The 25411-nt window shown below is 50.9% G+C and overlaps 1 protein-coding gene across 6 annotated transcripts in view; it reads left to right on the top strand.

Annotated features, from left to right (window-relative positions):
• Positions 1 to 1655: 1655 nt before the first annotated feature.
• Positions 1656 to 25411, top strand: part of SMOX (spermine oxidase) — a 35108-nt gene continuing 11352 nt past the window's right edge. For 4 of the 6 annotated variants that reach the window (XM_061126677.1, XM_061126675.1, XM_061126672.1 and 1 more), the window contains exons 1-2: positions 1656 to 1813; positions 23750 to 23983. In XM_061126677.1, coding sequence (XP_060982660.1) covers positions 23776 to 23983 — 208 coding nt within the window. In that variant the 5' untranslated portion in view covers positions 1656 to 1813; positions 23750 to 23775. Of the gene's footprint in view, positions 1814 to 4593; positions 4720 to 4907; positions 5063 to 23749; positions 23984 to 25411 lie in introns of those variants that run through there. The other 2 variants (XM_061126674.1, XM_061126673.1) reach the window with 2 other exon arrangements.

The raw sequence follows: 25411 nt of genomic DNA, 5'->3' as shown, positions 1-25411 counted from the left end.
ACAGTCAAAGGCTTTAGTGGAGTCAATAAGTAGCAGCGCATGTTTTTCTGGAAATCCTTTGCTTTCTCCATGATCCAACAAAGGTTGACAATTTAATCTCTGGTTCCTCTGCCTCTTTGAAATCTAGCTTGTACATCTCGCTTCATGTACTGTTGAAGCCTAGCTTGAAGGATTTTGACCATAATCTTGCTAGTGTGTGAAATGAGCACAACTGCCTGGTAATTTGAACATTCTTTGGCATTGATCTTCTTTGGAATTGGAATGAAAACTGACCTTTTCCAGTCCTGTGGCCACTGCTGAGCTTTCCAAAGTTGCTGGCATATTGAGTGCAGCACTTTAGCAGCAGCATCTTTTAGGATTTTAAATAGCTCAGCTAAAATTCTGTCACCTCCACTAGCTTTATTCGTAGTAATGCTTCTTAAGGCCCACTTCCCTTCACACTCCAGGATGTCTGACTCCAGGTGAGTAACCACACTGTCATGGTTATCTGGGTCATTAAGATCTTTCTTGTATAGTTCTTCTGTTTTGCCACTTCTTCTGTTTCTGTTAGGTTCTTTCTGTTTCTGTCCTTATCGTGTCCATCCTTGCATGGAATGTTTCCTAGATATCTCCAGTTTTCTTGAAGAGATATCTAGTCTTTCCCAGTCTATAGTTTTCCCCTATTTCTTTTCATTTAAGAAGGCCCCTTTCTCTCTCCTTGCTATTCAAGGGATACACACAACAATATCTTTGAGATAGTTCACAGATACTGAAACCTGCTCCAGGTGGGGGAAGTTAATGATTAATGATGGTATGCTGCCCACAAGCATGTAGACCCCAGACCAGTTGGACCTGAAGGTTAATGATGCTGACTCCTACTTACCTCACCACCAGCCCAGCAGAAGAATGTCCAGGAGCTGATCATGCCCTCTTTAAACAATTAATATAAAACTTCTCACTATCTTCCCCAAATTGGGACACATAGTTTTGAGGGCATGAGCTAGCTGTGGCCTGCTTTGCCGGCAAAGCACTAAAGCTATCCTTTCCTATTTCACCCAAGACTGTGTCTCTGAGATTTGATTGGCACCAGTGTACAGAGACGCTGAGATTTCCGCACCAGTATTGATGTGAGGTGGCATGGGAGGAGGTGCTGGTGGCTGGGTGCGCAGTGGTGTTGCAGACAATCTGAGGCTAGAGGTAGCCCCTTAGGGAACCACCCCGCCCACTGCCCCCAACAGATCCAGTGGCTCTGCGGAAGTGAAGGCAGCTCTGGGAGGAGAAAGAGGCTCCTCTTCCTTTCGACGGCAGGGTTTGGAGTTCTGCGGGTAAACTGAGTCCAGGGGCCTAGCTCTGCTTGTTGCCTGGCAGGCAGCTTGGGCTCCACCTTACGCCCAAGCACAGGGCAGGCAGGGCTGGACTAACTGCTTTTCTTTTGGGGGACAGGTGGGAACGTTAGGTGCCCAGATTGAGGAGAGGACGTTGGAGCTCAGGTGGGGAGCGCCGAATCCCGGTCCCTCTGCAAGAAGGGACACAGAGGTCCTCTGCCAACGCGGCCTCCAGCCTCCCCGCCCCTGGCCAGCCGGGCCCGGGAGGAGCTCGGCGAGTCCCCGCCTAGAGGCGGAGCGGGGGCTGGGCCTGAACGGATTGGGCGGGGTGGGTCGGGGACGCGAGGCTGAACGGGGCCCCACACAGGCCGCGGCGGCTGGCTCGGGCCCCTAAGGTCCCAGCGGCGGCTGGAGGAGGAAGCCAGGCGGCGGAGGAGAAGGGGAGGCGGAGGAGGCCGAGGTGGAGCGCCGCTCGCGGAAAACTCTCTTCCCCGGCTCAGCAGGGAAAGGTACAGCGCGCGCCTGCTCCCCGATCCTCGACCCCCGGCCGCCGGCCCCCTGCGCCGTTCAGGCGCAGGCTGGGGTTGAGTCGACCGCGGGAGGGTGAGGGGCCCGCAGCAGCCCCGAGGGCTCGGCCGGTCCGGGGCTCCGGCAGCTAGAGCGGCGGTCGCGCGGGAGGGCGAGGGTATCCGGCGTTCCCGGAGGCTGCCGAGGGCGGTGGGTGCCGCGCCCCTTTGCTCGTGTTGCGGGAGGCGGCGGTCCGACCCGGCGGCGGTGGTTCCCGGGGCAGGGACTGCGCTGGGGTGGAGGGCAGGCGGGACCCGGGGGCTGCTTGCGGCAGGAGAGCACCCAGTGCGCCCAGCGGGCGTCCTCGGTGTGAGCAGACAAAGCCGGGCGCTGACGCCCCGCGACTGCTGGGGCGACCCAGAGGGTGGGCACTGGGGAGGAAAGAGAAGGCGCCGGGGCGATGGTCGGGACGCTGGAAGAGGCTGGGCCGTCCTCCCAAAGGGCGTCCAGGTAGTCTCCTCGCGGGAGGTATGGGGGGAGTCCCCTCGACAGGGTGGGGAGCAGCTCTCTCCGAAGAGCCAACTAGGGGCTCACAGGCTGCTGTAGGCTAGGCTCCCTACCTTCTCGGAGAGGGGTAGGGAGTGTTGAGTGCTCAATTTGGGGGAAGGGCTTAGAGACAGAGCTGGTGAGAGGCCTGGGGACCCCCTCGGAGCTTGCACCAGGAAAAGGCATGGCCTGATAAGACAAGCGCTGTAGCTGGCACCTGTGGTGAGTTGTGCCCACAGGTTGGTTGCAGGATCTGCCGGTGGTTGCACATCCCGTGCCAGACCGCGAAGTAGGTGGGTAACTTGTCTGTGTTTGGAGCAGGCAGCAAAACGGCAGGTGTTTAAGGTGGAGTCATTGGAATGGGCATGCATGCATCTGAAAGTGTGTAGTGACGGACTCACATCTGCATTTTGCATCTTTGCCCCTCCTCCCCTTTCCTCTAGTTAGGTGAGGTCGAAGCATCCCAGTTCCTGCCACAGGCTAATGCCTCCACTAGGATTCCAAGGTAGTCTGCTCCCTGTCCCTCATTCTTCAGTTACCTCTCCTCCTGGATCATTCACAGCAGTACTTCTTAACATGCTTTGGCACCCTACCACTTCCATTTTATGACCCTCCCCCACCTTTTTTTCTTCATCCCTCATTCTCCCCCAGCTACAGATGACCTCACTTCCCTTCACAGCAAAACTTCCCAGAGAGCTGCCTGTACCTATGGTCGCTGTGTTCTTCAGCTCACTTGACCTGGCTTTGGTCCCACCGCTTCATTGAAACTGCCCTAGCAAAGGTCTCCAGTGGTTTCCACTCCCCTACAAGCAGATCTTCCTTGACCTCCCTTGGTCTAGATCATTCTTTGCAATGTCCTCTCTTGACTGTTGGTTTTCTTCCTCACACACCCCCTTTCCTCCTACCAAATTACTTGTTTTTAAGGATGACTCCTTCACACAGTTGTAAATGTTGGAGGATCCTGGGCTCTGTTCTTAGCCCCCTCCTTTCTCCTGAGTCCCTTCTATTTACGTTCCCCTCAAGCTCTCATTTTTTTCTTATAATTTTTAAAATCGTTAAAATCAAACATTAATTTACTAGCACAAATCTTAAATGTACATCATTTTCATTCTCATAATTTTATGTAGCAAATTTTATCTTCAGTTTCAACCTATATAGCCATAATCTAATGATTTATGATGTTATAGGTATGAAAACTTAATATGGATGAAACAGAATCCTGACTGCACTCCCCAAACATGACCCTCCTCTGGCCTTCCCATCTCAGTAAAGGCCTCATAACCCACCTGCCATCAAAGACAGGAAACTAGGTGGCATCTTTTTTCCTTCTCTCCACAGCTGGTATGACATCAAGTTCTTTTGCCAAATCTATCTCAGGCCTATTCTTCATACTCTTGACTCCATGCTACTGCCCTAGGCTACTGCCCCAGGCCAAGCTACCTTTTCTGTCTTGCCTGAATATTGTAGTAGCTTCTGCCTGCTTTCCCCAAGTCTGCAATTGCCTCCTCAAATCCATTTTAACAGCAATAAGGACAATTTAGAAAAGTATTGAGTAGTCTCTCATTCCTCTAAGACCCTCAACAGCTCCCTTTTGCACTTGGAGTAAAATTTGAAAGCTTTCCCCTGGCTTTTCAGGTCTTCGATGATCTGGTCACTGCTGACCTCCCCTAGGCTAATCCTGACCACTGTCCTGTTTGCATTTTTTCTGACAGCCATACCTGAATCACTTCTGCCATTTGAACACCTAAGCTTTTTCCTGCCCTGTGGCCTTGGTCTGTGCTGTCTTCTCTGCCTAGAATGTACTTCCAAGGTTTTCTACGGGACTGGCTCTGCTCCTTCTTATTTTTCAGGTCTTACCTCAAATATGTCTTCCCATCATTCTTTGTAATTCATCATAGCACCTGGTTTACTTTCTTCATTGTGCTTGTCACAGTTCACAACCATTTGTTGCACTTGTCTGTTTACTCTGTGTAGCGTCCTAAGGACTGGCCCATTGTTGCATCTGGAGCATCTAGCAGAGTGCCTGGAATGTAGCCAATACTCAGGAAATCTTCAGCCAGGTGGGAAGGTCAGGCAGTGCCAGAGCCCCCTGTAAATCTCAAGTGATCATAGGACTTTCATTTTCTTTCCTTGAAAGCAGTTGTGCAAATCACTGCAAGAATCTGGGGGGCGGGGGGGGGGGGGCGGGCAGTGGGAAAAAGGGAAGTAGAGACGGTACAAATGGCTTAAAGGCAGGCCTGTACACGTAGTGGGAGACTGGCTGGATTTGGGGGGTGTGGAGCTGATGTGGATTGCGCTGGGTTGGGGATCAATGATTTCGTTTGCTCCCTTTGGTGGAAATCCAGATTAGGTCAACAGAAGGGTATGTACCTGTGTGCTTGTGTATGTTTTCTAACTCAGGAGATAGAGATGGCCTGGGCAGCCAGGGCTTTATTTCAGGTTACTTTCTTGGGTGACTGCTGGGTACCCAGCCCTGGGGGCAGAGAGTTGAAGGGGAGGAAGAAGCTGAGGTTGGGGAGGTCCTCTAATCCTTTATCTTCCCACCCACAGCTCTCCTCTTTGCACAGAGGAGCCCAGCTGAGAACTGAGCTGTTTGGCTAGTGCTCTCAGAATGGAGGGCTAGGAGTCAAGGGTCTTCAGATCTGGGAGCGGGAAGCTCAGCCCTAGACAGGGAGACTGGTGATGGACCAAGATAACACTGTGAGGTGAGTGCTACACCTAGAGGCTTGGGGTTCAGATCACAACTGGGTCGGCATGCCTAGGAAAGGCTTTGAGCTGGGATAGAGGGGGCAGAAAAGAGGGTGTCCTGGGTGGGAGAAATTGAGCAGAGGCCAAGAGGCTGGTCCAGGGCTCTGGTATACTCACTGGGTGCCAGGCAGTATTCTAAGGACTGTGCAAATATTAGCTCCTTTCATCCTCTTAACAGCTCTATAAGGTAGGTCTTATTCCCATTTTACAGATTGGAAGACCAAGGCATAGTCATACAGCTCAGTAGTGACAGAGCAAGGATTTGAACTTAGGCAATCTGGCTTCAGAATCCATGCTCTAAGTCACTCTACTCTGTCACTTCTCTCTTACCTCTCAGATATGCGAGCTGAAGTCTTTTTAACAAGTGTTTTTTTCCTGATTCCCAAAGGTGTTTGGCTTTGGGGCTGGAGAGGTAGGAAAGAAGTCAAACCCTCTAAGGTAGAAGGGGTCCTTACTCAGAGTGGGTGGCTGAGTCTGTCTGTTTCATGTCTCTCCTTTTCTTTTAGGAGGGGCACTGTGCCCAGGCCAAGTAGGGTGTCATGCATAATGTGATTTCGGGGAGCTAGGGAGGACATTTTGTTCTGGTACAAAAACAGCTCCCTGCTTGAGATGCCACCATTAGAATGTCACTTCTTTGATTCAGCATTGCCCCATTGCCCTCTTCATCTGCCTGTGGCGACTCCAGAGAGGTCAGATAGGAGCTCTGCAGATAAACTAGCCTGTTTTGGATTCCATCTAGGATGTTATGAGGTGGAGGTTCAGACTTGGCCTTGGGAAACCTGGATGAGGGTCTAAGTAGGGCTGGGTTGAAGGTGGGAGTAAAACCGGGGGAACAGAGAAATGGTGTTGTGCTGTGAGTGAGAGAAATGGGAGCTGTGCTGTGAGTGAGAGAAATGGGAGCTCAAAAGAGCTTAATCTACTTCAATATTGGCCCTGACCTTACTTCTCTTTGTGTCTGTAAAATGAGAGTCAAGAGACCTTTTTTTCTTTGATCCCCAGAGGCTGTGGAAGCCAGGAACTCCTTGAGGTCCATGCTTGAATACCTTCTTGCAGACCCAGGGTAAAGGAGTGAGGACTTCCCATGGGATGCCAGCCTGCAGGAACTGGGCCAGAAAGGAGGGGGTGGGCAGGAGGGTGTGGCAGCCTTATCTTTTGAGGCTTTCCTGTTTGGTCATGAGGATGCCTCGGGGCAGGTGACTTAGCCTTCCAGGGGCCTGGCTAAAAGGCAGAAAAAAGGTTTGCTGACCACACAGGGATGGAGTCTCCTTGCTCCACATTCTGACCCCAGGTTTTAAGGGATCTGCTTATCTATCTCAGCAGACCTCCCAGTCCCCGAGGAAAAGAGGGAGATTTGGTGGTGTTCTCTTCTGCATTTTCCACCTTGCTGCTGGGAGCTCATTAAGCCCATGTTTCTGAGGAGTGCTTCTTCTCTGAAGTATACAATGGGCTTGTCCACCCTGCCTGAGTCCTTGTCTGCTGAGTTGAGGTGAAGACAGGCTAGAGCTGAGGGTGGACTTCCCAATAACTGGCTCTGGGCCTTGTTACCTGGAATTGGCACCTGACATCTTCTGTGCCCCATCCTGGTGCTTGGAGCCACTGGGAACACAGCTCAGGGTCCTCGCTGATCAGGAAATAAGAGTGAGCCACGCCAGTTGCGATATGGTAGAACGTGGTTCAGAACAGCTTCTTGGAGGAGGTGGTGCTTTAAGGGGGCTCTGAAGTCCTGGGTGGCTTTGGTGGAGGAGGTTGAGAACCACCTCCTCAGGAGGAGGAACCCCACAGGAGGGGGTGGTTTTCCTGAGGTGGAGTGGGAGCCCAAGCCTGGACAAGTCAGCTGAAGCATTGATTGCCAAGCCACTGAGTCTAGACTTGATTCACCAGGCCCCCAAGGAGCCGTCGAAGCTTGCCATGGGTGCAAGGACTTGATTACATATATACTTGGTATATAAAAGTATTTCTCAAACTCTAGCATACATGTGTGTCATCTGGGCAGCTTGTTAATAATATTCAGGTTCCATTTCAGCAGGTCTGGGATGGGGCCCGAGACTCTGCATTTCTAACAAGCTCCTGGGTGGTGTGATGCTGCTGGCTTATAGGTTATCTTTGTGTAGTGAGGGTTGAGACTGGGGACTTCGGGCCAGGCAGATGCAGGGATGGGCAATGATCAGGTGAGACCTGAAACAGGTAAAGGAGACTGTCTTGGCTCCTGTGGACCATGTTGGGGGAGGTGTAGAGACTACTTGTATGAGGGCAGGGCAGAGGGGAGTTATGAAGAGGGTATGGGATGGAGGGGCTACTCTGTTGGGAGGTGGGGCCAAGTGAGGGGCTTCTGGGGACTTGGGTCTCAGGTTGGGAACACAAGCCTGATTTCTAGGTTCCCAGACTTTGAGGAGCTCCCCAAACCATGAGAAAGTATCTTAGGTGACTGCCCCAGGGCAAGATGACATGCGGGTAGCATGTAGGGCATCTTATCTCTCCTCACAGCCAAGCCGGCCTATGGTTAGCCAATCTGGGGTGAGCACCCTTCCTCCAGCCAGGGTGTGGCCAAGGAGATTAGGGGAACAGCTGACTCCAGCCCTAGACATGCCATCTTCTCCTCAAAGCCCCGAAAGTCTCCCCAGCTGCTGAGCCATCATCCCCCAGCAAGTAACCCTTATCCCCGCCTGGCCTGCGTGAGTCCTTGTAGCTGCCCTGATGGTTGCATGAGTTGCTGTTGGGCCACGTGGGAGTGGGGAGGCCTGAATGCTTCTCTCTGCTCTGCCCCTGGCTGGGTCACTACACACAAGTGTCTGCTCTGCTTTGAGGCCTCAGTTTCCTGTAAATTGAGGGATTCAGTCCCCTCCCTGGGGAGCAGTGGGGAGAGTTGCAGGGTTTATTGAGTGGAACACTGCATCTTTCCAGAATGGCAGCTTAATACATTTCAATCCTGGATTAGTATGGAAACTCATGTGCTAATGATGGAGTAGAGTGAGTGATTTGCCTAGAAGAGCTATCCAGCTTGATTTGGGGGAATCTCCCAAGACCCCTTGTTCTCTGAGCTGTGCATAGCCTGAAGGGTAGTATCTGAGGCCACTGGTTAAATGAGGTCCCTCTAGACCCTAGCAGAAGTGTAGGCAGTCACCTTACCCAAAGGAAGGTAGGAAGAGCAGACTCTAAAGACACTGGTTCTGCTGCCCTGGGCAGTTGCAGGAGGGGCTTTCAGGCTGAACTCCCAAAATGTCACTCATAACTCCTTAAAGGGGACCCTGTGCTCCCCTCCTTGATTCCTACCCATGTGCTCCCTGCTGTGCAGGCTGTCCTGAAGGGGTGGACTATTGCTGTTTAGTCGTTGTGTCTAACTCTTTGTGACCCCATGGACTGCAGCCCGCCAGGCTCCTCAGTCCATGGGATTTCCTAGGCAAGAATACTGGAGTGGGTTGCCGTTTCCTTCTCCTGTGGATCGAACCTGCATCTCCTGCTTTGGCAGGTTGATTCTTTACTGCTGAGCCATCAGGGAAGCCTGAGGGGATGGGAGGAGGAAGTGTTTCTCAAAGACTGTTTTGAGAAGCCTCAAGGTTTCAGGGGACAAACAAGGGAAGAAACTGGAAAAGCCACTCCACAACTCTGTGGGAGACTCAGAATGCGTTTAAAAGACTCTGACAAGTCCTGTAGAAAAGAAACTGGTATTTCCTAAACTGATTTGATCATACAAAGAAAATTTTTTTGAAGACATCCTAATAATGACTAACTGACCAATAAAACACCTGGTGGGAAGGGCTGATGTGGGAGGATGTTGTTGCATGAGAGACTATAAACATGGGTGACAGGTGGGCCCAGAAGTGCCAGGGAGGGGAGGTAGGCTGGAGCAATAGCTTCCTGGCAGAGGTGGACTTGGTGGTTTGGGTTCAGTTTGGACAGTCAGTGGAAGAAAAAGGCGCTGTAGGGGGAGGGATGGCCAGGAGGAGACTGGGACCCAGAACGAGTCCTTGGTTCTAGGACTCGGGTTCTAGGACGCTTTGCTTCACTTGGTGGGTGGGCAAGGGACCCAACAGTAGCCAGGCCTGAGTCTTAGGGATTCTGGGAGGGCCTCCTACCCCATCCTTCCCTGCCATCTTCTTGCCCTATAAGTTCTCTCCCATCCTTTCATCTCAGAGAGTGGGACTGTGATCCCTGGACAAGAAGCTAAAGCCTCTCTATGCCTCAGTCTCATTGGTACTGTGAGGATAATGCTATCTCCCTCATAGGGTTGTGTGACACCCAGATTTTTGTTGCCTGCTCTTAATGTGATTGACATGGCTGTAGGCAGTGTCTCCAGGAGGATCCTGGGGAAGCGACTGTCAGAGATTTGAAAGGTACAAAGGTCAGGAGAGAGCCTTGATAAGGCCCACATGGGGTCTCATTGTTAAGATGGCTCATTATGTTGACCTTGCAAACAAAGAATAAAATCACAGCGATCCTTGAGATGACCAAATTGCCCAAATGACATTCTGTTTTCTCACTTGCCTACCTTCTCAAAGCTACGAGACCACCAGATTCCAGACCTCTGGTTACGTGACCGCAGGACTCAGCTACAGGCTAAAAATTAACCATCCCTTCAGAGAATTTTTCATTGGTGGGGTATAAGAAAGACCCTGTCAGAAAGGGAGGACGCTGGTTCTCCTTAAGGGCCGACTGGACCCTCTTGTTTCATTCTAATAAATTTCCCTTTTCTTGTCTGACAGCCCAGCTTGCTCTCTTTTTCTTTGCACTCACCTTGAGGCTCGGGGTAGGGTCTTGATTAGAACAGAAGAGTGATCTGGAAGGGTGAGAGAAAGAGTGAGTGAGGACTGGCTTTCTGGAGGAGCGGCTAGCAGGGTGGGGAGATCTGGGCAGAAGGCAGAGGTTTCACATGCCCTGTGGGCCAGGTCTGGGTGTGGGAGTCTTGGGGTCCAGTGGGTGTGTGCAGAAGACAAGGGGCCTGAGGGCCGGGAAGAGGTGTCAGGGACCTGTCTTCATTCATTAGGCCACTGGGAACTGTTGAAGGTTTTTGGGCAGGGCAGTGGTTTGATCAGAACAGTGTTTGAGTGAAAAAGGTGGCTGGATGTGATGGTGGGTTAGGAGTACAGGACTCCCCGTTGGGCTTCCGAAGAGAATTGCTGTGCCCTTTCATGTCTCAAGCATGGGGCCAGGAGTGAGTGAACTGCTCATATGACTTAGGTTATCAGAGCTCTGAGTCATTTTCCCAAAAGGTTGAGAATCTCACTTTTGTCACCTTCCCGGAAGGGGAGTCTAAAGTGTAGGACAGGGAGAATCCCTGGGCTGGGAAAGGAGGTCAGTGAGGTCACCCTGCTTTGCCCCTTGCCACACCTCATTACCTCTGAGGTGTGAAGACCCTGTTCAGCAGCTCAGGTGGGGGTGATGGAGTAGGGCATTTCAAACAACGATCCAGAAATTGCCGTAACAGTGCATGTGGGTAAGAGCCCTATGTGCTGACGACAGCCCTCAGGGAGGCCCTGGGTGCTCCGTGAGCTTTCTTACCCAGTTCAGCTGCACTCTCTTCTTCCTTTGCCCCTGGTTCTTTCTTCTTCAAATAGGTAGGAACCCAAGGTTTCTCCTGCTCTCTCTAAATCAGGAGTCAGTAGGAAGGGATGAAGAAAAACATTTGGATTCAGCCAAACCAGGGTGGCTTAGCTGTGTTGGGGCAGGTAAATTCAGTACCCCTGCCTCTCAGTCTAGATTCCATTTTTTTTTTTTTAATTAATTATTTTTGGTTGTGCTGGGTCTTCACTGCTGCGTGGCCTTTTCTCTAGCTGTGGTGACTGGGTGCTAGTCTGTAATTGTGGTGCCTGGGCTTCTCATTGTGGTGGCTTCTCTTGTTGGAGCAAGAGCTTTAGGCACGCAGGCGTCAGTAGTTGCGGCTCTTGGGCTCTAGAGCACAGGCTCAGAAGTTGTGGCATTCGGGCTTAGTTGCCCTGTGGTATGTAGGATCTTCCCAGACTAGGGATTGAACCCATGTCTCCTGCATTGGCAGATAGATTCTTTACCAATGAGCCACAGGAGAGGCCAGTCCAGATTCCTTTTATTGTCTAGCTGCTTCTTGTGGGGGGAGGGTGTTAAGGAAGGTGTGATTTAAGACTGAGAAAAGTAGCACTTGGAAATGAGTTGTAATTTATTAGGAAACAGAACAAAGAATCCAGCCACCTTCTGCAGCCTTGTCCGAGGCCCTGATGGACACATAATTCCTCTCCTTCTGGTGCATGGGGCATGAGCTATTTCCCAAACATGGGAATGGTGGCAGTGCCAGCAAGTGGCATGACTGGCTCTTAAATCTGGGTTCTAGGACATTGGTTTGATGCCCTTTTCTCAAGTCACAGACCCCTCAGAGCCTGCCTCCACACCTTCAACCATGCCTTCCTACCCACAACCAGACCTCTTCCCCAGGCCAGTCCAGCCCAGCAGGCGCCCCCCACCCCTACCTCCCCAAACTACTGACTCCAGGGAGAGAGGACTGATGGATGCTCTGAGTGGACAGGCAAATAGCTAGACCTTAAGTCAACAAAGTAGGAGACACGCAGGACCACCAGTGGGCAAATGTTCATAGGAAAGATTTTTAAGTGAGGTCTTTAAATGTTGAATGCACATATCTCTTTTACTTTCTTCTGTTTCGGAAAATTAAAAAAAATCATATACAATTAGTGCAAAATTTTGAGTTAATCTGAGAAAGTAACTCAAGAAAAGATGATGAATTTGATTTTCATTCTCTGGCTTTAAGAAAGAGTAAAATCTGAGCCTTAATATCTTAGTATATTCTGGATTGCCTTATGTCAGATGACAGGTTGTGGAACCTCTCTGAAACTCACTCAGTTTTGTCCTCTGTAGAAGGGTGATATTGATATGATTAACCTAAACATTCCATGTGAAAAGCTTAGCATTGCCCTCTGTTCCTCAGACATACTCAGTGAAAAATAGTGGTAACAGTGATGATAGAATTATAAGAACAGACTTTTCTTGATTCTAAATGCTGGTGAGTTTTTTGTCTTTGAACTCAACAAAAGAACTTGAATAATATGTTATTGTCTAAGCTCAGTGTTTTAACTCTGTAGGTGTTTTATGGATTAAATCATGGGGCCCACATATGCATTTTGAAATGAATACCATTGGCTTCTCTGACTTGGTTCCAGCTCTTTCTGAGGCTGGCAGATGATAGCAGGGGAGGAGGGCAGTGGTGTTTGCTTCAGGGTTGAACTTTATGAAGAGCTCTTTACTGGGTGATCCTGTATAAGGAGAGCACAGTTAAACTACCTTGGAGTTACCAGGAGAGGAAAATCTTGGGCCAGAGAGAAGAGGTGACTGTTTAGAGGGAATTATCATTTAGCTGCTCTTAGAATTTTATTTTGTGCTACCAAAATCACCATCCTTGTCACTGTTTATGGAGGGTAAAACCAAGGGCAAAGGGCTGTGGTCTGGCAAGCCTTAAGTCAGTCCCCATGGGACCCACAGCCCACCTGACTAATGCCTTGGCCAGGAGGCAAGTGGCCTCTGGGCAGCAAGTTTTGGCAGTGTAGCTAGGGTAAACTGCTGGGCTGGGGACACCTCCTGCTAGCCCTGGGTGCCTGGTACAGTTTGTACAGTGTCACTGTGTGGGTAGGGGTAAGGCAGAAGTGCCAGATCGAGGACTGTCCTCAGGCCTGCTGCCCCGGGAGGCTGACTGAGGGCCTGAGAGGTGGGCAAGTTCGGGGTAGAGAGCTGAGCTGGGCATTGACAAGCCTGCTTTGCCCTTCACTCTGTTTGGGTGGCCTCCATCACACCTATGAATCTTTCTGAGCCTGTTTCCTCATCTTTTAAATGGGCACCAGGGTGTTTGGGAGGATTAAATGATGCCATGAATGGAAAGTGCCCAGCACAGGGCCCGGCACACAAAGGGCTCAATAAAGAGAGATTTACTCTGGGGTTTATTTAGTAACTGGACTGTGGAGGGATGTTTTCTTCATGATCATGCATGCCACCTGTGCTCTGTGATAAACCATGTTGTATTTGGGGGGTGGTGAGCATTGAAGAGGGAGCTTTGCAGGAAGGGAGTTTAGAATGAAGGGGAGCCTCTTCCTGCAAATGCTGCCTGAACCAACAAAAGCCTTGGATAGCCCAACTATGCCATTAGGAGCCTGAGTCCTGGGCTGAGTAGAATGGGGACCCCACCCGTGGCTCCAGAGCCTCTCCTGGAGAGGAAAATCTTTCCTTGATAGAGCCATGGGTGGGGTCCCCACTCTACTTAAGAGCCCCCCCCCACCCCCCGGGGTTGGAGGTGAAGCACAGATCGGCTTTGTGCAGAGTCACGAGGGGCAGGCAAGGGGGAACCGCGCCTGGCCGAGCTGTCTCACAAGCCTCAGCTCTTGTCAGTGATTTTGAAAGAGTCAGCGGAAACTGCTGACTGTGCTGTCTTCCTTCCCTCCAGAACTGTGAGGCTGCGGCTCCTGGCAGGGAGAGGGGAGAAGTCCTGCCGGGAGGCTACCTCTTTGTCTGCCAGCTCACACCTCCCTGGCCTCAAGTGCCCCATCTTCTGAATGGGAGGATCTCCATGTGGGGACACTAGCTCAGGTCTGGGGCTGGTTAAGGCCATGCCTGCAGGTGATGCCCTATGCAGTGGGCTGGGAGAGGGGCCCTAGGCTGTGTGTTTGGGGGCAGGCTCAGCCCGGCCATGGGAGGTGGCCCGGAGAAGCATTCCTAACTCTCCTGAAGTCCCAAGGAGAGAAGACCTGGGTTCTGGAATCAGGCCACCAGGGCCCTTCTCCTGCCTGTGGGTCCCTGAACCAATTTTTGTCTTTCCGGCTTCACAGGCTTGTTGTGAGGGGGAAAGGAGACGACCAGTTGACAGAGAACTTGTAAGGGTTGGTCCTGGTGTCATGACTGGCCACCCAAGTCATCCTGACCCCATCCTTGCTCTTACTTCCACATTCCTTCACTCAGCAAATCCTTAGGAGGTCACCACAGCACTTGTAGGCTCTGGTGCCCTCTTGCCTCCCACTCCCTCTGCTCTGGTGCCACTCTGTCAGAGGCTTCCCTGACCTCCCCAAAAGAGCAGCTGCCTCTCCCCTTATCTGCTTTGCCTTGTGGCACCTGTCACCCCTGGTGACTCAGACAGTAGAGAATCTGCCTGCCAATGCAGGTGATGTGGGTTCGATGCCTAGGTTGGGAAGATTCCCCTGGAGAAGGAAACGGCAACCCATTCCAGTATTCTTACCTGCAAAGTCCCATGGGCAGAGAAGCCTGATTGACTACAGTCCATGGGGTCTCAGAGAGTTGAACATGACTGAGCGAATAACACACATTCAGACACACACACACACACACACGCACGCACGCAGGCACACACATGCACACACACACACACATACACCTGTCACCCCAATCCTTGATGGGGAGGCATCTGGCTGTTTCTGTATCTTGAGAGCCTGTCACAGAGTAGCACTCACTCAACTTTATTGTTGTTGTTAAATACACAAAAATTTTATCATTTTATCCATTTTTGAGCATACAGCTCAGTGGTATTAAATATATTCACATTGTTGTGCTACCATCACCACTATCCATCTTCAGAACTATTTTTCATTTTTCAAAACTGAAATTCAGTGCCCTTTAAACACTAACCCCGTTTTTCCCCACTCCCCTGTCCCTGACAACTCCCATTGTACTTTCTGTCTCTGTGAATTTGACTACTCTTCGTACCTCATATAAGCGGAATCATACAGTGTTTGTTCTTTTCTGACTGATTTATTTCACTTAGCATCATGTCTTCAAGGTTCATCCATGTTGTTGCATGTGTTAGAATTTCCTTCCTTTTCAAGGCTGAATAACATTCCATTATATGCATGTACCACATTTTGTTTATTCATCCATTGATAGATGCTTGAGTGGATTCCATCTTTTGACTATTGTGAATAATGCTGCGATGAAGGAGGGGGAAGCTGCATCTTGAGGGAAGCAAAACATATATCCCTCCAAGAACTTGAGTCGGAGCCCAAGATCCATTAGAGAACAGAACAGATGTGATGGCAATACCCATTTTGCAGATGAGAAAACAGAGTCTTCCCTGGGTCACTAAGTGTTAGACCTCATCCTTGCACTTTGGGTCCTCTCTGAGGGTTTTTCCTGTGAACCATGGTTTCCATGAAAACCATGGTGCTAAAGGTAGTCCCAAAGGAGGAAACTATTTAACAAGCTGAGTCATCAAGGGAAACATAAACGTGTGTGTGTATATGTGTGTGTGTGTGGGGGGGGGGGTTGGGGAAAGACAAAAGAGGATGCGAAGGTAAAGAAAAGGTGTCTTCCTGGGGTTCCCTAAGGGCCATGGTGACTTGGGTGCCTCAGAACAGGCCTGATATGGTCTCGAGGCTGATTTTCTCTCTCCAGATTCAGCCCTTCCCAGGGTCCTGAGGGACTATGAGTACCATCTCCCATCAGCCCTCCCCTGCCTATGGCCTGATTGATGTCACCAAGGGTAGTCTCACACCAGTGTAGTCACTGGCATAGTAATCAGCTCTGTGGTCTCTTATACTTCTGGAGTTAATGGCTTCCTAGAGGGGTGATTAGAGTTGGGGTGTCAGGTCCTGCTCAGAGGGAGGGAATCCAGGCCATGAAGTCTCATCCTAAGGGTGAGCTAAAGGGAACCACAGTGAAACCTGTGCCTTTAGGACTTTGCTGGGGACATAGGACACCAGCTAATAGGGTCTGGGGTCCCAGCTGGCCTCATTCAAGGTACGGGTTGTGGATGTTGGCAGTTTGATCGCTAGTAGTTTGATGTCAGAGCATGATCCACTCACTTTTGCTGAAGGTGGGCGGGATCTCTAGGATGGATACCCTGGTTCCACTGCCAGCTGAGCTTTATGCCCATCAGAAGGACCCTGCCCCTTCTCTGACTTCTCCCCTTCCTTTTTTCCCCTCCTCCACCCCTTCTCAGGTAGTCCCCGGTTTCTGTCTCTGCAGGCAGCTATAAGCTGGGTTCCTGAAACAATTCACGTAGTCTATCCCACCTTGCAGAGCATCAAGGGAAATATAAACTAGCCAGAGGACTCACCTCCCCAGGAATGCCTTCCCGTCCTGCCCACCAGTGCCTTCGTGGGTCACGCCTTTGGCTCTGACAACCCCCCAGACACTGAGTTTAGGGCTGTCTTTTTTCCATGCAGGGCAGGCTCCCCACTTCTCTTCTGAAAAACGCTTACAAAGCCTTTTAAAATTGTGCTTTTAGGGACTTTACACATGTGGTTACAGGGAAGAGATGTGGGTAATAAAGACATTATGCTTGGAGAAAAGTCTAAGTGCCAAGAAGGAAGATGGGGCCCCTAAAGCCCCTTCCCCATCTTGGCCTGTGAGGGCCAGAGAACACTGCTGGTGGGAGGGCTCTGCAGAATGCAGCCCACATGCTTTGTCCCTTTCATTGATTGAGCTTGCAGTTGGCAAATGGCCACCGTATCTGATACCTACTCCCCACTCACTCCCTGGCAAGACTGGTGGGATAGTCAGGCTGAATCAAGGTTGGGGGGTCGGTCATACACAGGCTGTGGGATAGTCTGGTTGATGCCAAGGCTAAGGTCCACTGATATTAGGGTTGGGGCCAAGATTGACGCTGGAGTCTAAGCTCAGATGAAGACAGGTTCTTCTACACATGAAACAGAGCTCTGGGCCCTAGAAGAGGTGGCTCCCTCTTCTGTACTAGTCTCTGTGGGGATCATCCTCCCTTCCCCTCCCTCTCTGAGGTGACCCTGGCAGGTGGCCCCGTCTTTTTTCTGTGCTATCATTGAATTCTCCCAGCAGTCCCACCGGGTAGCTGTATCTATCCCCATTTTACAGAAGGGAAACTTAAAGACGGAAGGAGGCAGGCATTTACACATCAGATGGGGCTTCGATAAATATGTCCAGAAGAGGGGGTACAGGTGCTATGCCTTTGGGGTGAGTTCAGAGGTATTTGGAAGTGAGACCCAGAGAAGGGAAGACACTAGTCTGGGGTCACTGCCAAGAGAGACTGAGCTGGGGCCTGAATCCAGGTCTCTGGGTTCCCAGGCCAGTGTTCTCCCCCTTCCCCCTGTGTCTTCTTGGGTCACAGACTGCTCTTGCCTTGTCCCCACATTTACCCACCCCAGCCTACCTTCCGTGACTGGCCAGGCCTGGCTCAGCAATCCTACTTTTTTCACTTCCTGCCTGGCTAGCCTGGGTGAGGAGGGCTGGAGAGGGTCTGGCTAGGAGGAGTTCAGGCTCAGTCCTTCCCTGGGGTTGAGGGTGGGAGGAGCCTCACTGGCAGACACAGAGCCCCATTGTCAGGGCCGCTGTGCAAAGCAGCTGGTCTGGGATTTCTGGGCGTTTTTTACATTTGAAGAATAATTGCATTGTCTAGGGGGCCCTTGAGACTCCAAATCCCTCCCCAGACCTGTCAGGCAGTCCAGAGAGATTCCTCAGGACCAGTATCCCAGCTTTCCTCCCCCTCCCTCCCTCCCTCCTGTGAGGAGCCTGAGGCAGAGAGGGGTTCCTTCAGAGAAACTGAGGTAGGGTTGCTTCCCCAGGGCACTAGGAGTATCTGTTGGGAGGAGACCCGTTTAAGTTCCTGAGTTTGCTTGAGGAAGGTGCAAGTGGCCCCCAAAGCTCTGGACAGAGCTCACATGAGCAAGCATGTGGCATAGAGAAGCCTGCTTATTGGAAGGGCTAGGCCCATTTTGGAGTGCTTCAGCTGTTGGGAGTCTGGACGCTAAAGGTGACAGGGGGTGAGCCAGGTGGGCTAACTGCTTTGGTCATACAGTTGTCTGGGATATGGTCATTCATCCTGGGGTGACCCTGAGAAAAGGACAGGGAGACAGACCATTTGGGAGCCTGAGCCTTAATTCAGAAGGGAGCCAAGGATAGGTAGACTTTTCTTTTGTTTCATTGTTTCTTCTGAGAGACAATTCTAGAAGGGTGAGGGGCTCCTAGGAGGCTGGTCCCTAGTGGCATTGTTTTCGTTGCAGTGGTCACTATTAGGGAGGGAATTAGCCTGATAGGCTGAAGTGGGCTCCAACACTGGGGGGGATGGGGCGTCCTGCACCAACCGGGGTCGTTGATACTCCTTGTGATTCACTCCCAGGGCTTGAGGAAGGGGTCACCAGTCTAGTCTGGGACCTCAGCCCCGCTCAGTGATTGTGGAACTGCAGCCTCACTGGAGTAATAGGCAGCAGGATTTCCTGGGGGTGAGATGCTCATGCTTTGGGAACAGGCTGGGGTTGGGTGGTGATGGCTGCAAAGAACTCTCATTTCCAAGATGTCTGTAGCTTCAGGAAACACCAGGGGAGCAGGCCTTGCTGATGGTTCAGTCAGCACAGAGTTGTGCAGTTACACAGTTGCACAAATTCTGTATCCTTCACAAGGCTGTACATGTGTTCAGAGAACCCAGAGCCCCCTTCTCTAATGTGTGGGGAGGAGTGTTTTCCATAGGCCTTCAGAGAGGCTAGGCTGGGGATACCTGAGTCTTTGGTGAAGCTGGAGTACCTGTGTATATGTTTGGAGCGGGGAGGGAGTGTGTGTGAGTGAAAACTGAAACCGGAAAGAACAGCTGGGTTCAGAGGGGTCAAGGGCTGACATGCTGAGGCCTTCCCCATAGAAGTACATAGTAGATGTTCATGAATTGTTAGATTTTTATCCCTGGCTATGCTTGTCTTGGTTGGATGGCATCACCGACTCAATGGAATGAGCTTGGGCGAACTCTGGGAGATAGTGAGGGACAGGGATGCCGGGTGTGCTGCTGTCCAACAGGGTCACAAAGAGTTAGACACAACTTAGTGACTGAACAACATGCTGTCTTTAAAGGATGGAACTTGGAATAGGTCCAACAATTCTCCTGGAGTGTGGTTCAGTCGGAGGAGGCAGGCAGGCAGGCACCTGGGGAACAGTGATATGGGGTGTGGGGTTGACAAGACTTGACCTGAGGGGTGAGGGCAGAACTTCTCCTTAGGATGTTTTTGAGCCTTGTGAGTGCTCTGGCCCTTCAGTGGTTTTACTGTGGTTGAGAAAGCATAAGGAGATGCATGGTGTCCCCAATTCAGTTCTGGGCTCAGCAAATTTAGATGTTGGAGGCCAGGACTAAAACATGTTTTTAGTATCTGGCAATTAGGAAATTCTTCTTGGCGGGTTGGATAGGACTATCTCTTTTACTTTTAAATTTCTTGGAGGGTAAATTTCTGAGGGTGACAAAATGAAACTGGTGAGTATGTTGAGAGAGGGCGGGTGGGAAAGTGGCAGTGGACATATGCTCGGTGGCTGGTGCCCATTCTTGGCACCTGGCCTCCTAGCCTTCACTCATCCTTCTTTGGTGACCCTGCCACGGGACAGGGCCCTTCTTCCCTTTATTCTCTCTTCTGTCTGCTTTCCAGTTTGGCTACTTGGGTGGGTTCAGCTGGGGCAGTGTTGGCTCTGGCCTGCAGGGGGAGGTGGTGGCCTGCAGGCCAGAGAAAATGGGAGTGAGGGTAGGAGGGGGTGGGGGTTGGGTGGGGAGGCAGTGAGGCATCTGGATATCTTGAACGGGAGTGGACCTAATTTCTTGAAGCGACTAGGCATGGCCTGCCTGGGGACATGGGGGCCCTACCCTCCTACCCCTGTTTTGCCTTGGAAACAGGAGCCAGAAGGCAAGAGTCTTTTGCCCTGTCCCTGCTCCTTCCCCGCCTCCTCCTCCTCCCCCTCCCCCTCCCTGCCTGGCTGAGCCAGCACTTTTTTCTTCTCTCCTTTATCTGCTCCAAAAGTACAGGGTGTTCTGTTTCTCCTATGCATACAGATCAAGGAAGGGGATGTTATTTATTTATTTATTTACTGAAGGCAAGAGAAGGAGAGGCAAGCACCAAGGAGCGTTAAGTGATTTTTCTTCCCCAGTAAGGCATTTTCTCATAAAATTAAAAAATTTCAAAGGAAGAGATGGCACAAACCAACAGAAAACAAATGTGCTCCCTCCCAATCTGAGATAACAGAGGGTCCAAAAGTCCAGTTCAGCATTTACCTGAGGGCCGAGCACACAGTAGGTGTTGCTACGTATAGTTTCCTCTCTTCCCTTCAGTTTGGATCCCGGGGTAGACTGACTCTATGGGAGGATGGAGATGCCTCATTTTGCCATCTATGGACAGTGCTTGTGGCGTCTCTGGCTTAAGGGCCCCAGGGGTTGATAGGCCCATCTGGGACAAGGCTTGTGGAGACAGAGAACTAGAGTTAGCAGTGAGGGCCAGTGGAATAGGTGACCGATATGGCCCCTGTTTACCTGTTTCCACCATGACTTCACTATAGCTCAGATGGTAAAGAATCTGCCTGTTATGCAGAATACCTGGGTTTGATTCCTGGATTGGGAAGCTAAGGAATGGCAACCCACTCTAGTATTCTTACCTGAAGAATTCCATGGACAGAGGAGCCTGACGGGCTACAGTCCATGGGGTCACAAAGAGTCAGACACAACTAAGCAACTAACACACATACCACGGTACCCTATGTATGATGTCTCTTTAAGTTGAAGGTCTCTGATATGTTGGGAACTTGGGGTCCTTTCTGGGTTCATCTTAAAGGTAAACTGCCTGCCCACATTTCCCACAATCCATTCCTGAAGCCTATACCAAAGGCAGTCTAATAAAAATTTAGTTATTATCAATTTTCTAGTTTTTGTATTAGATGATGAGTTCTTAGATGCTTATTTTAAAATAAGTAAATACAGACAATCAAAATAAATAAATAAATATCTTAAAAAAATTTAGCTACAGAACTTTACAAATGATTTTCCTGGACAAGGCTCTTAAAAATGCTGACAATCTCTAGACATCCATATAAGGCCTTATTTAACTGTCATAATAATGTAGGTTAGGACAAGCTGGACCACTTGAGAGAGAAAGAAATGGAGATTGGAAAGCCAGGAAGTTTAGGTATCCCCCACCCCAATGTGCTGCCCCAAGCGTTCCTTCCCTCCACACCCAGCCTCCCAAGGCTGAAGTTATCCTACTCCTCCACGTTTTCAGAGGTGGTGCTCCAGGGAGCCAAGGAGTTCTGCCCTGAGACCTTAGGGACTTGAAGGAGTAGAGAGATCCCGTTTCGTCCCAGTTACACCTTGGTCTCCCCAGGAGCTTCTTGAGAAGGGGTTCCATCTGTAAGGTCTGAGAACCACTGCAGCGTAAAAGTGGTTGTTTTCGGGGGGAGCAGCCTCAGGTTGGGGGTGGGGCTGGAGGCCTAGGGAGCAACGCCCAGGCAGAGCCCCCCAGGCTTGGAGAACTGGGGCCTGGGGCAGGGTGGGCAGTCTCCACACTCGCAGAGCATAGCAGGGTGCTCAGTGTTTACACTGGTTTACGCAGGTGCTCCCTGCGTGTTTACAGACCTGATGTAGAACACACTTCTTGCCTGCGCCGCGGGGCGGACTCTTCCTCCGTGTCAGCCGCTGGTACAGGCAGCCACATCCTCACCTCTAATTTTAGTCCTCCCAAGGAGAACCTGGGGAGGAAGCGGAGGGAGGCAGAGGGGGAGCGGAGGAAGGGTAAGGGGGAGGGGAGGAAAGGGCTCCAGCCAGCTCTGACCTCCTTGCTCCCTGGAGGCGGAACCGAACATCACTGGGGTGGGGGTGGGCGAGACCGAAGACGCACTAGGAAGAATGTGGAAGCCGGGATACAGGTTCTCCTAGGAGGGGAGCCCCTGCCTCTGAAGGTCTCCGTGTCTCGGGCGCCACCTTCCGGCCCTCTAGGGAATAGGTCCTCCACCGAGTCGGGCAGCATGGGGATGGGGGGTGGGGTGCAGTTTGGAGCGAGTTTGGGGGCAGGAATGGGGTGACACTCCAGTCCGTGCCCAGGTGTGACATCGGCAGGTAGAGTGGGAAGAGGAGTTCAAGGAGCAGCTTCTCAGCCTGAGCATATTTAGAAAAATAACTCTTTTAAAATCTGTTATAAAAAAATGTTAGAGGTGGGATGGAAACCTAAGCGGTCAGACCTTGAAGTGTGGGAAGAAGGTTAGTGCACAGCTTTTATTTTTTACAGTGAGCCAGGAATAGTTATTGAGGTGTTTATGTGTACATATATATAGTGGCACTAACCACCATTCATAGTACATTTCCTTCCAGTCCAGAAAGTTCCCTTCTGACCCTTTCACTCATTCCCCTCCTCCCAATCTCTCTTCTATCATCACAGATTCATTTTACGGCTTCATGAATTTCACATAAATAGAGTCATACAATATGGTGCTCTTTTGTTTCTGGCTTCTTTAGTCAATATAATGTTGTTGAGAGTAATTTGGTTCTGTTTGTTGCTGAAGAATATTACCTTGTATGAGTACACTACAAATAGCACAATATATTTTTCTATTCTTCTGTTGATGGACCTTTGGGATATTTGGTTTTGGTTATCATGAAGAAAGCTGTCATGAACATTCTAGTGTATCTGTTTGGTGGAGTATACCCTGTTTCTCTTGGGTGTTTTCTTAGGAGTGGAATTGTTGTGTCATAGGAAGGGTTTTTCTTAGCTTTATTAGATTTATATGCCCCCTCTCCACTGCCCAGCAGCTACTTTCCACTCATGAATTCATTTCCTTGTTGTTAGGTCTTGAATACTATGGATAGTTTGAATAACTGGATAATATGCAACTTCTGCCTCTGAAAGCTTAGCAAAGGCAGCTTGGGTCAGGAAGGAAGTGGGGACAGGATCAGAGCTGAGTGGCCCCTTGGGCTGGCCCAAAGATACCTTCAAGCCCTTATAGTCACTCTGGGAATAGAAGGGCAACCTCTCCCAGCCCTGGGGCCAGATTCAGGGACACCTTTGGCCTCTCATCAGCTCCCTAGACTGGCGTCTCTGAGCAAGCTGGCTTAGTGTAACTGTCAATTTGATGTCTGGCCTCTGGTGCCACAGGTCCTCACGGTCCACTGTTTCCTGGGCTCTTTGCTGCTTTGTGGTGACTGAGGGGCTGGGTGGCCTGGGACAAAAAACCGGAGACCTACCCGGAATAGCAGAGGTTCATTCAATACCAGCCTCGTGGCACTTTCTTGGGGGAAGGTGGGACTGTGTCCTGCCCACCAAATTGCCACCTCATTTAGGCTCTGAAAGACTAACAGAAAGCAAGAGGAGAAGAGAAGACAGAGGAAGGGAGAGTGAGGGCCAGGGAAGGGCCAGGCCAGGGAGGGAGAGTAGAGGGTCTAGTGCAGTGGGTACAAGTATCCTGGGCTTGGTTCCAGCACCCTGAGGTCTGTACAGCATCCTGGGGTCCATGTGAGCATCCTGAGGTTGGTGTCAGCTGGACCACAGCAGTGATGCTGGGCTGTGCTGGGTTGTGCTGATCCGGGGTTAGCAGCACCAGGGTCAGTTTCTCCTAATTTTGACCTTCTTGATCATTCTCTTTCTTGATGACACTTGTCTCGTCCTTGAGGAAGAGGCAGTACCTAGTTGATCTGGGGTGGGATTGATGGATTTCAGGGGTTTGGGATGGGCTCTTAGCTCTCCTGTTTGCTGATGAGGGCCCACAGTACATAACCTCCTTCCTATTTCCTTCGTTATGGCTCCCTCTTTCCCTCCCTCCCCACATCCTTTGGAGATGGCTCTTCTTGCCCAGATCCTCGGAAGAGAACGAGAGGGCTCAAGGTCCCCCTTTGAGGGCAGAGGCTGGGAGCATCTCCTGGGGCAGGTGCGAAGTGAAGGCAGAGCAGGTGAGCTGTGACCCCCTCCTCGCTCCAGGTTCCTAGGAGGCGAGTGTGGACGGTATGCAAAGTTGTGAATCCAGTGGCGACAGCGCGGATGACCCTCTCAGTCGTGGCCTGCGGAGAAGGGGACAGCCTCGTGTGGTGGTGATCGGCGCTGGCTTGGCTGGCCTGGCTGCGGCCAAAGCACTTCTGGAGCAGGGCTTTACAGATGTCACTGTGCTTGAGGCGTCCAGCCGCATCGGGGGCCGCGTACAGAGTGTGAAACTTGGTAAGTGCCTCATTCATCTCAGTCCAGTCATCTCCCAAGGTCACCTCTTGCCTCCCAGTGCCCTGGCCTAGCCAGAGATCTTGTTATTTTAGCTCTTTCTCAGGGTTTGGTGTTCTGTCATGCATGCTGCCTGGGCATTTTCCAGAAACTTCCTTTGCCTCCTCAGCACCCTTCTGAGGTGTGCAGAATGGGAGTGTGGCCTCTGTTTTTGGAACAAAATCTAGGGTTCACAGTGTTTAGGTGCGAGAGGACACCCAGAACACAACTGTCTTTGTAGTGGGTAGACTGGTTTCTATTTCACAAGAAGGGGAATTGTGCAAGTTTCTATTAGTTGTTAACTTTTGAATATGATTTAATATACCATTACTAAGAGCTAGCCCTGGGACAATAGGAGTTCAGCGCAGTGGAGGTGGAAGAAGACTTTGGGCCTCCTTGTGAGTGATGGGCAGGTCTTAGGATTGTCTGGGAAGAGGATCTGTGTAGGTTTCAGAGTATTAAGGCTTCTGGAGAAGGCAACCCGTTAAGAGACACACCCCAGGAGTGGGCAGATTTTGCTAGGGGTCCTAGAGGTTGGGGGATTGCCTGAAATGCAGCCAGAGGTCAGGGTTTCCTAGCCAAGGGGTCTGACAATGAAAATGGCCCAGTGGGACTACCCATAGTGGCCTGGTGTATGTGGGTTACACTGACCCTCCATAGGATTTTGTGTCTATTGTTACCTGGGCTGCAAGGCCAAGCAGATTCTGTGCATTTACTTTTGACAAATGGGGCAATTGGTTCAGAAAAGTAGGTGGTCAGGCTTAGAACAAGCAGAGATTGAGGAGACATGGGAAACGTTTTATTTTTTAAAAAACTTTGATCACATTAAAAGTCTTCCTTAGAGCATTTCCTGGAAGGTATATGTGAAGTTATATCTGTCTTCCCTGGCAGACACAGGAGTATGTGTTGGCAGTGAAGATGGAAGTGTGTCCCAAAGCACAATGGAAACCTGAGGACAGTCAGCTGGGGGACCTCCTGGGGGAAGCCTGAGACTCTGCTCAACACAGACTGGCTGGCTAGGAGTCTTAGGGATTGGCTGGCTAGGAGCTTTAGGGATGGGACGGCTCCATTTGTGGTTCTCAAGTCTTGATGAGACATTCAGGGTCTGACATAAAAGCGGAAGACGGGAGGACAAATGGCCCAGTCTCAGTGGTAGTTGACAACTGAGATGTGCTTTGCAGGGAAGTTGGTAGAGGGAGCAAAGTGGAAGGAATGGGGCTACAGGAGGCTGAGGAGATGCATGTGGCTGGAAGCCTCCCTCGGAGGGGAGGGAGCTTGGGTGGGCCTTAGGTGATGAGGGGAGTTGGATAGCTGGTCAAAAGAAGGAACAGATGATGTATAAGAGGAATCAGATCAAGGTAGACTCTGCTAGACTATGGGAGAGCAAGTCCA

The sequence above is a fragment of the Dama dama genome, chromosome 23 (genome assembly GCF_033118175.1).
Source record: "Dama dama isolate Ldn47 chromosome 23, ASM3311817v1, whole genome shotgun sequence".
Lineage (NCBI taxonomy): Eukaryota > Metazoa > Chordata > Mammalia > Artiodactyla > Cervidae > Dama > Dama dama.
The sequence above is the reverse complement of the archived record's forward strand: the minus strand, read 5'-3'. Positions and strand labels throughout refer to the sequence as shown.